Source organism: Phalaenopsis equestris, unplaced genomic scaffold (genome assembly GCF_001263595.1).
Source record: "Phalaenopsis equestris unplaced genomic scaffold, ASM126359v1 Scaffold202182, whole genome shotgun sequence".
NCBI classification, from domain to species: Eukaryota; Viridiplantae; Streptophyta; class Magnoliopsida; order Asparagales; family Orchidaceae; genus Phalaenopsis; species Phalaenopsis equestris.
Genome location: NW_018221903.1, coordinates 40,487 through 51,488, shown reverse-complemented (window position 1 = coordinate 51,488; position 11,002 = coordinate 40,487). Strand labels below are relative to the sequence as shown.

Sequence of the window (11,002 nt, the reverse complement as noted above, 5' to 3'; positions counted from 1 at the left end):
ATATTCAGGTCTTAATCAAAAAGTCCTATATTACTTGATAACGATACGTATACTTGCGTAGTATCCCAATTTAAATATATATAAATTAAAAAGTTAAATTCTTATTTTTTTTCAAAATCAATTTTTTGGTTTTGTTGCAAAATAAGGAAATATAAGTGAAAAATACCATCAGAACTATTGCTATACTGTGCATAAGCATTAAGTATCCAGGGTTCAGTAGCCACCTCCCCTGACCTGGCTGGCAGGCCTAGTTGTTGGAAAACCCAAAACCGAGAAGCCCCTCGTTTGTTTAAAGCCAAATTGATCCCATCCAATGTGGCTCACTCCTATTTGTGAATTGCACCGCTCAACCCTCCACCTAAGCATCCTTCTCCACCTCATAGCTTGAACATTTAAGCCCTAATTCCATGGCTATAAATTGAACCCCTCTCACGACCAAATGAAGAGAGCTGTTAATTCCTTAGGGAGACCCCTTTACATTGCTTTCAAACCTTCCCCAAACTTTTCCAAGCTCATCCCAATCAAATTCTAGCCATCTCCCCCACAGTAAAACTCTAATTTCAAGCTTAAAATCTTGGGCTTTTTATATCACTCCACCAAACTCCACAACTTTGAAAATGATTATTACAAAAGCTTCCCTAGATCAAACGAGGAAGTTCCCCATCAAAATACCTCTCTCTCTCAAGAACTCCAACTCACTCCTAAACCAAACCCATGCCACCTATTAATCGAACTCATAGCCAGACCCTATTTCAGCTCAAATCAACACTTGAAAGATGTTTGTGGACTCAAAAAGAAGCTCAGGAACAAACACAATTGAGGCCTTACCTCATGGGCAAAGGTAAAATCCAAAATCCCTAAAATCTTGCTCGGTTTTACTAATTGTGAAGTGAACTTGTACTTAATATGCTTTTAACTGTATGAATATGTTCATCTTGCTTAGATGAAGCTATAGGATAAAATCGTGAGTGATTTGGTTGAGTATCGAGTGAGATCAGAGTGTTTTAGTGTGAACGGTTCTAAGTTTAAGTTAAATGGGGACGATGAACGGAAGTCATTCATTCACGCATGTATTGATCTAACGACAGAGGAAGAGTCAGACGAGGAGATGGAACATAAAGTGCGGGTTGAGTCGGTGTTGACGAGGAAGGCAACATCAAATAGGAGCGCGCCGCATGGACTTTCGGAGTTGACAAGGATTGCGTGGCCGCCGTGTGGATAAGTAGAAAAATCGGGCATTCTTAATTTACATTAATTATGAAACTTTAATAATTCATAACTTATTATAGAAAATTCATAAAAATAATATAAAATTACTCCTGTGCTCAGTGAACAGAGGAAAAAATTATGAACAAAAAATTAAAATTATTTGTTATATATTTTATTTTTAATTAATTAAATACCTTGTTTTAATTCTATTTAATTAAATATTAGTCAGCATGACTTGAAATTTGGAGGGTTTATCCTTCATGTGATTAGGGGTGTTCCCTGATTTTCCCAAAATCAGAGAATACCCCTAACCCTAAAAGCCCTAATTTTCAAGGTTAGTCATCTATTTTTTTATTTAAATAATTATATAAAATAAAACACAAATAAAAAAAATATAGAACTTACTTTGGTAGGTTCACTGTGGTCAGAGTGCCTTAGGAAAAATATAAAATGAGTTTAAATAATTAAGTGTATTATCTTTTATAATTACGTAACTAAAACTCATAAAAAAATAAGAAAATAAAATATAATTCAAGAAATCATGAAATTTGATCCACGGTGAAGAAAATGAACATATTAATCCTCTATAAAAATTTTATACCCATTTGAATTGAATTTTCATATCAAAACTTATTTTTCAAATAAAATAGAATTTTTGCAATAAAATAATCATGATAAATAAAATATAATTAAGAAAATTATGAAAAGTGATTTGAGGTGTTCCTTGTGACCAGGACACTCAAGAAAAATAAAATTTATGTTAAAATAAATGTTCAATTTTGAGCTAATTTTTAATTTAAAAATAATTAAAATCATAAAAATATAAAAATGCACCAACATGTCACAAATTATTCCCTGACCACTTGGGACCACATAAAATATTTTTCCTAGTTCTCTTAATATGATTATGTATTTTTAAATGCCTAAAATGTATTTTCCTTAATTTTACATTAAAATAATTACAATAAATAAAAGAATCACAAAAATGAAAAGTTTGTTTCTTTGGGTTTTCTAAACTCAGAGAAATTAAAGAAAAATATAAAAAAGTAATTTTTGAAATTAAAATATATTTTCTATTTAATTAATCATCAGAATCAGTAAATAATTATAATAATTAAAATAAAACTAAAAAAATTATGAAATTTTGTCCAAGTGGCAATTTGACCTAGGTAAACCTTCAATAATTTTCCTAAAGACAAAAAACTTTACTTTAATTAATCAAATGAATTAACATTGAAAATCCTTATTTTTGAGCTAAAATAATTATTTAAAATTAGATAAAAAACAGAAATTCATAGTTTCTTCTCAGCTATTTTAATTTACCCATGAGTGGGGTACTAAGAAAATTTTAAATTCATTTGAGTTGAATTTAAGGAGTTATGAAGTGGAGGGCCTTAAGGGCAAAATGATAATTATGGATTTTGAAGCCCTAATTAAATTTAGGTTAAGTCAAAGGGTAAATGGGTTGGCTCTGTGGAAACTAGTGATGATATAGATTTTTGTACACCTATATTATCTGTGGCATTTTTTATCTGTGGCATTTTTGCTAACCTTTTTTCTGCTCTAGCATAATGCACTTTAGACGGTTTGAAACATATTAAGTCGTAGACTATTTCAAATATAATGAATTTTTCATTTAATTGGAGTTGAATTCTGCATTATGGAATATTTTTCTTATGGAGAATGCAAACATTAAGTATTTTGATTTCGTTATGTATGTTGATTTATGTATTATTGATTCCCACTGATTTGTTTTTAACAACAGGGATGTCGTTATGGCAATTCTTGTTTCTTTTTGCATGATTATGGCTCTAGGATTTTGTCTGCTACTCCACCCAATAGCTGTTTTCAAGAAGATGAAGTTACGACTGGTTATTCTTTTCTTCAACTTCTGCCTTCAACTGTTGATGGTTGTGTGCTTGTGCTTAATGATAAAAATTTGCATTTTACACCAAATCTTTCGCAATGCCTAAGTCCGAAAAAGATATATGCTACAACAAGACATCAAGATTCTTCATGCATCAATGCTTTTCCAACTGGTGTCAGGGTACTATGGAATGTCATACGTCCATCTCAAATTATTATTGGAGCTAAAGGAGATACATTTATCCCTTGGAAAGAAATCCATTCAGTCTTATGGTTTGTTGATTATGAGGCTGAGCATTCAGATATTCTTGAATTGCAGAACTTCTTAGAGTTTCTTGCTGTTCGAATTTTGGCTGATAGCTTGACCAAACTTCGGCCAATTATCATAATGAACAACATCAGGTTTGCTCAGTGTCAGGTACTATTGCAGGCTTTATAGTTTTGTTGAGGACTAAGGATGTTAAACATCCATTAGTGTCAGTTTTTATTCTTATCCTCTCTACCTAGATATTAATAACATGCAATGCGAAGTTCATCATTCATTTTAGATGTGTACACTGCAGAATAATGAACAAATATGCTTTAACATCATTTTTCTGGGGAGCAAAGTGACAAAATAGCCTCTTGACCGTTTACATTGGCCCATTTTAGTCGCAGAGTATAAAATGGTCAAATTAATCCATAAACTTTAATTTCAGGCTGAAATAGTCCTCTTTGTAGACTATTTTACTATTTCAGCCCATATTGAAAAATTTTTAGGACTAACTTGACACTTTACACACCATGAAATTAAAATGACTCCCTGCAAAGAGTGAGAGAATTATTTTGACACTTTTCTCTTTTTTTGGGAATGCAATTAAATGATATTCATAAATGTTTGTTTTCTTTTTGGTTTGATAAGCTGATAGTTCTTGTAATTAGGGTAAGTTCTCACTATGTGAAATTAGGTTTTTGAAAGTGCCAATTGAAATTTTTAAGTTTAATCAAAATTAATGCTAGACAAAATGTCTCATTATATTAAAAAATTACAACAGAGGGTTTTTTTTTTCTTTTTTGTGAGAGCAGCAAGATAAAATACAACTAAGAAAATTTATCAAATGTTCTTTTAATAGATGGCCACAAATAATTTTATTGATACAATCATACAAAACTTTCTATGTACTGGAAAGATGGTAACAATCACGGTCAAAGACTTAACTTTAATACTTTTCACTATGTCAAGTGTTATGGTAGAAAGTTAGTTATATAGAATTGGTTAGGCAAAAGAAACGAAATGTTTAGATTTCAATGGAGAGTATTAAACCTGTACATATCAGGATATTGTTTAAATATAAAAGAGATAATGAAAGATGAAAAAGTCTATTTTAGAATTAACTAAATGAACCCTCTAATTTTAATAATGTGGTGAAATCTAATAGAAATTATTAAGTACCCAATTCATTGATACTATATCCTAAGATGCATATAAAAGAAAGTTTTAGGTCCATACTATTTGCCTATTGAGATAATAGTAGAATAAAAGAATACAATGAATTTTAATTTCTAAGGACTATTTATTTGGTTGTTAAATAATTGTGTTTTATTGCATGGATTCAGGATCCATATTTATTAATAACTTATCTGTTTTAATACATTAATATCATAAATAAACCTAAAAATATTTATTTAATAGAAAAACTAGATTAGAGTTATAGGTTGGCGACGTCATGATGGCATTAGGAGTTGGTTATGTTGTTCGTGGATGACAATAATGTTGGTGGCAAGTGTAAACCCGGGTGACATGAATTGTATAGAATTGTGGGAATCATTGTAGGATGGGCCATGTTGGCTTATGGTGGTGGCGTTGAGGGTTAGTTGTGACATTGTGGGACGTGGCTAGTGTTGAGGAACATGGGTAGCGTTGGAGGATGAGCATGCTCTTGTAAGATGGGATGTGTCAGTGGACTGGGGTGGCATTGTTGATGGGGTTTTTCTCGTACGGAACAATTGTCAAATTAAATTCATGTATTTGTTTTCATTTATACTCTTAATACTGAACCAAAAGAGCTAGTTGTCTACTATTGAGGTACCTAAGAGGAACAATGATTGAAAGCTCATGTTGAGCACAAGAGCAAGTGTGATTTAATGAATGTTATTGAAAATTGTTGGAGCCGTTATAAATTTGATCTATTATTTTATCTACTTTGAAATTGATTGATTTTTTCTTTTTATTTTTTTATTTGAACTGTTAGATATCAGATGATTGAAGGGAGAAGGGATTTTGAATGTAGAATGTGATTTTGTGAAGAAATTATGATAGGGATTTGTGTCATTTTCTCTTTCAGAAGGCTAAGCAGTGGCTTTGAGGAACAGCTCATAGCAAGTCGAAGGGAGTTTTGTTTACTGCTAATGAGAAAAAAGAAGAAAAGGGATTTTAGTTATTTGGGCATGTGCTATGTTGCATAATGAACAATGTTAACGACAGAAAGATCTGAAGTAAGAAGTGGACAAAAGTAACCTCATAACAGTATGTGAAATAAGGAGGCGTTTAAACTAAGTGTTGAGAATGTCAAAAAGAATGAATTCCGCAAGAATCATCTTACAAAGCTATGGTGGTGATGATGACATTTTAGACTAATTATAATTCATCATAAGCCATATCAAACCTTAGTTCAAACATGTTTCATCAGTTTCTTTGATATTTGTGATTTATCTTTCAATTTATGATGACAACATCGATACATCTTCCATGCTTTTTAAATAATTTGCCTGCACAACATATGACTGAACTGTTTTCAGGTTGAAAGGCTAGCCAGGGATTGTTTCTTTTTCCTCACCGAATCAGCTCCATTTGACGAGGCAAATTTTGGTAGTTTCTCAGATTCCTGTGGGATTGCAAGGCCGATGCAGGTCTGTAGACCAATCTGTTATGCTTTTGAAATGGTTCCTCCAACTGATATCCAATTTGGGGATTATGCTGCTGCCCTTCACATGGGTCTACACAATATTTAATGAAGCTGGTAATTCTCATTTCTTGTTAAGCCAAATTTGTATGTTTAAGTAGTTCTATAGGCATTTTGGATATGTTTATGCCCTAATTTTGTACAGGGAGTCCGCTTTTCTTGTCATTATTGGTGGCTTTACTCGTTAATTAAGTTAGGCTATCTGCCTCTAGGCTTCATTAGGTTAGCATGTTTGCGTGTGTATTTATATGTACTTTAAATTTTGATTAACGATGTTTATGTTATCAATAATCACTATTTATCTCATAAACATGTAATGGTGACATCAGAGTTGAGTTTAAGCTATTTTATATTGTTTTGTTTTGATTTAAATAGGCATATGGAGTTAATTTAGTAAAATATAAAAGCATGTAACACCGTTCTACGGTTCCTAGAGGCGTTTAGGAAATGGATGTAGCGGGGATGTAACGTCCGGGTTCCGTTATTTGGAGGGAGGAGTAATGAAGAATCGAAGAAGAGGGAACGAGAAGTTGAGGGAACCAAAGGAAAAGAAGAAGACCTGAATAGTCGGAATGCCAAAGGGGGAAGGTGAAATGAGAGGGTATATGCCGAAGATATTTTTTTTTATATAAATTCACTTGTAGATGAAAAGGTAGAGGCAAGTTAACTTACTTGTAGAGTCGAGAGAAGGGATGCTGCCGGAGGAGGCATGGTTGAGTAGAGGCGTGACTCTGGGGTTTTATCGTGACATCGTCGTAAGCAGAGGAGGCGAGATGAAAGTGATAAAGACTGGTTGTTGAGGAGGCCGAGCAAGGCAAGTTGAAGAAGGGACGTACGTGTGGTGTTGGATTGAGTCGCATTTAAAGTAATAGAGGCACCACCAGTGTTGTAGAGGAGAAAAAAGGGAGCTGAAGTCGAAGGAGGAAGCATCGAGGGAGCCTCTTGCATGCGGGTAAGGAGGATCTTGCGTGAACAAAGGTGAAGATCTCGCGTGGTTTAGGGCTCGACCATCAGTTATATATAATTAATTAATTAAAATTACTCGATGTAAAATAATAGAAATTTAATACTTAAATACGAGAAAGCTAATAGTTTATTAAAATAATAAATTAATTAAATTTTTTACCATATTGATACACCTTAAAATTACTTATTTTTAATATGCATTTAATGTTCATTTTATGCACAATTTTGATTATGTTGCACTTTAAATGAATGTATTTTGCATGTTTTTGATTTCAGGTACGATGAATGAAATATTTAGAGAAAACGAGGGTAAAATGGAGCAAAATGACACATCTTATGACACCATAACGCCAGCCTTTGGCGCCATAGCGTCAGTTTGAGGACGTGATGGGCGCCATAGCGCCCTAGAGTGGCGTCGTAGCGCCAGAAATGGTTTCTCTAGAAGATGCAATGAATTTAGATGAATTTTGAAGGGGTACTTGAAGTGACCCTTGGTTATTTTTAGTATTCTATTAAATAGGACCACTGGTGTTTAAAGAGGAGGCTCTAGAGGGTGCGTGAGTTCTTGGTGATGAGAGTGTGTGTAAAAGAGGAGAGTCTTTGATTCTGTAAGAAGATTTTGGAGACTGCCATGGGAACTTTAAGAATTTCTTGGGGAGAAGTCTAAGATACATATTTTGTTATTCGTATTTAAGTTTTTGTTGTTAAGGCTTGACTTTAAACATAAATCATGTGTTGTTGTGTTATCTCTATGAACTCTGAGTAGTTTTCTTTATTTTTCCTTATATATGGAAATTAATCATGTGGGATGAGAATGATTTGAAGATTTTTTTTATTTTAAATTTGTGATGGCAGTTTCACCCATTCTTCATTGAGTTTGCAAACTGGTACATAATGACTTGGGAGCGCTATGATTTCACCCAACTTGTGAATGCCACAGTCACCTTACGAGAAGGGCGACTACAATCTAAGGAGAGTGCAAATAAATAGGGAGATAAGTTTTGATGGGCATAGAATTGATGTTTCTAGGGTGACATGTTAGATTATTTTATCAATTCTGTCTTGAGTTTAGATCTAAGGGTCCCTAGTAGGTCATATAGAGAGGGCACAATGGGTAATCTTAAAGTGAGGGACTAGAATCTACTCAGCACTACTACATAAGCTGGAACAAACTTGAGATTAGCCAATGTTCTTTGCTAGCACTGAGAAGGGGGTAAAGAATGGGTATGCTCTTATTTGTCACAATACAACATTTTATATTTTTAAAACATTCAAATCCTACACTGATTACGATCTCTTTGAAAGAGGAAAGATCTTTTCATTATATTTGAACTCTTTTAAATCTTATTAGTTTAGAAAATTTGCACTTTCTTTCTGTTTAAAATTAGATTGCGCATAAGTTTAGTTTTATTCCTTCACAAATATTTCGACACTATCCTCCTATCATTTTTATCTGCAATTTAGATATAAGTTTTTCTAAGTCATTATAAAAAGTTACAGCTTCCCCGTGGGATCGATACTGAGATTTTTAAGGAAAAATTTATATTACTTGAAATGATATGTATATTTGTGTAGTAACCCTAGCATGAAGACTTATTATTTATTTTCTAAATCATTTTATTTATTCAAACTAGCCACTAAATATACTTTTGGCCAAGTTTTTACAATATTTTAGAATATAACTATCTGTGTAATTGCGGGTGGGGTCACCCAGCTTGTTGTGCCAAGTAAATGTGTGATTGAGAGCCATTAAAGCTATGATGAGATACAATTCATTATGGTTGGTTCATGTAGAATTGTTTTCTATGTAAGATTATATTGCACAATAAAGTCGTTAGCATTAAAGGTAATAGAATAGGTGTTATCATGAGCAAGTTTATAAATAAAAATTAAATTGTGAGAAATATGAGGGGCTCTAAAAGTAAGGAGGGTCAACTTACAATCTGGTGTGGGTAATAAATCATTACCAACTTGAGATATTTTGGTCGTTTGACCATTTCCAATTGAAATCTTGTCTTGTCCAGTGTATGGAATCAGATTATGAAGTTTGTCATTGTAGGGAGTGAGGTGAGCAGTAGCACTTGTATCAAGAACCCACACTTAGTTCTTGGTGGATAGAATGGAAGTAAGAGTAGTAACTTGATTGTTATTTGATGGCTTGTATTCTAAATTTGTGTGATACCAACATTGACAACTATATAACTTTTCTTGTAACATACTGACATATGATAAGAATTTATTTTTGTTGTTGCTGATAGAGGCAAATATTTTTGAATTGAATGAGGGTTTATACTAAGATTTGGATTTGGGAGTCTTGATTTTGTAATGAAAAAATTGTTGGGAAGGGTTCTTGAGACTTTGATTAACAAGATTGCTTTTTTCACTATGAAGTAAGGCATAAAACTCTTTGAGAGAGAAGGGTTGCAATTGAACATGAAACTTTGATTAACAAGATTGCTTTTTTCACTATGAAGGCATAAAACTCTTCGAGAGAGAAGGGTTGCAATTGAGTATGAGTTGCGGTATTGAATCCTTGATAATTAGAGGGGAGATCATTGAGAGTATATAATATGTATCTTATTTTATCAACGTTGGAGTTGACTGCTGCAATGATGCCAACCATAGTCTTAATGGTGGTGAGATGTTGCGTCATAGTACTTGTCCCCATAGTAATATTATGTAACTTAATTTTAAGATGAATAACACGAGACCTGTTGGTGGCCTGACATTATCTTTGAAGAGTAATCTGCATTTCAACAGCGTTGTTAAGGTGGAGAGCATATGGTAGAACATTTGAAGATATGATTAAAAAGATTACATCTATGAGATTTTGATCCACCAGTTTCCATAGAAAATAATCGGGGTTATCCACTTATGTGGTGGTGGAATCTTAATGAAGTGTTGGAGGGGATGGTTTGATAACATCTAAGAAGGAGTCAAATCCATTTGCAAGAATTTTTTTTTGATTTGTTCCTTCCATATAACATAATTATTATAATTAAGAGAGGAGATAATCACATTCTCGATGTTTGTCATGAAGAACTTCAAGGTGGCTGGAATGCTAGTTTCTTTCATCTTTTTGGGGAATCCATAGAATGCTGACAGACATTGTAAGAGGTGGGAGATGAAGAATTTTGGATCTTGATGCTTTGAAGCTATGACTTTGATACCATGAATGATTATTTACAAATAGGAAAAGTGTATAGAAGCAAAGAGTAAACAGTGATAATATCCTTTTTTATTATATCTTTAAGCATTACATATGGTCTGGTTTTATAGATACAGAAATGACATACTTGCAATAACTGTGAAGGGTAAAGAGGTAAACACCTAAGCTTGGTATACAATATATATGCGACAATCTTAAGAAACCCTCACAGATAATAAGATCACAACTAGCGGTTCAAAGGAGAAGATTAAGAAGGGGCATTTCAATAGAGATCGCATGTATGTTCCGCTATGTCTGACGAATGAAAAAAAGAAGGAAACTTCGATATCTATGAAGCGTGTATTAATTCTATAGGTTAAAATCTAAGCCAAAGCTAAGCTTTAGAATTTCAAATATATATAATTAAGTAATATTTAAACCCAAAAAAATCAATATATTTATATTAAAATATATGACTTCATTTTACTCAAATATAACAATCTATCTAAAATTATTTAAATAATATATATCCAAAGAAAATTTTTAAATCAATTTTGTTGCCACTAGCATGTCACCTCAAGACATTGTTGCTAAAATGACAACAATGTCAATTTAAAATATTTTCAAAAAGTGTTTATAAAAGAAATGTTTGTTATTAAAATTTTAAATATATACACACACGCGTGCGCGCGCACACACACAAACACAAACATAAATCATCTAATTTATGTAAGATTTTATTTATTAGAATGTTAAAAAGTAGTAATATTGGTATGATATGAATGATTTGGGTGATTAAAGTAAAATGTAAAATTTAAATGTTTAGGCATGCGAATGAATAGGAATGAAGTGGCCTCACAGCGGGTCAGAC

General features: G+C 32.7%; 1 protein-coding gene across 1 annotated transcript in view; it reads left to right on the top strand.

Moving 5' to 3' along the window:
- The window catches only part of LOC110036069 (DExH-box ATP-dependent RNA helicase DExH8-like), a gene marked incomplete at its 5' end in the record, with an annotated part of 11,596 nt that extends 5,242 nt beyond the window's left edge, over positions 1 to 6,354 (top strand). The window contains 2 exons of the mRNA XM_020740417.1: positions 2,975 to 3,493; positions 5,854 to 6,354. Coding sequence (XP_020596076.1) covers positions 2,975 to 3,493; positions 5,854 to 6,066 — 732 coding nt within the window. The remainder of the gene's footprint in view (positions 1 to 2,974; positions 3,494 to 5,853) is intronic.
- Positions 6,355 to 11,002: the final 4,648 nt, after the last annotated feature.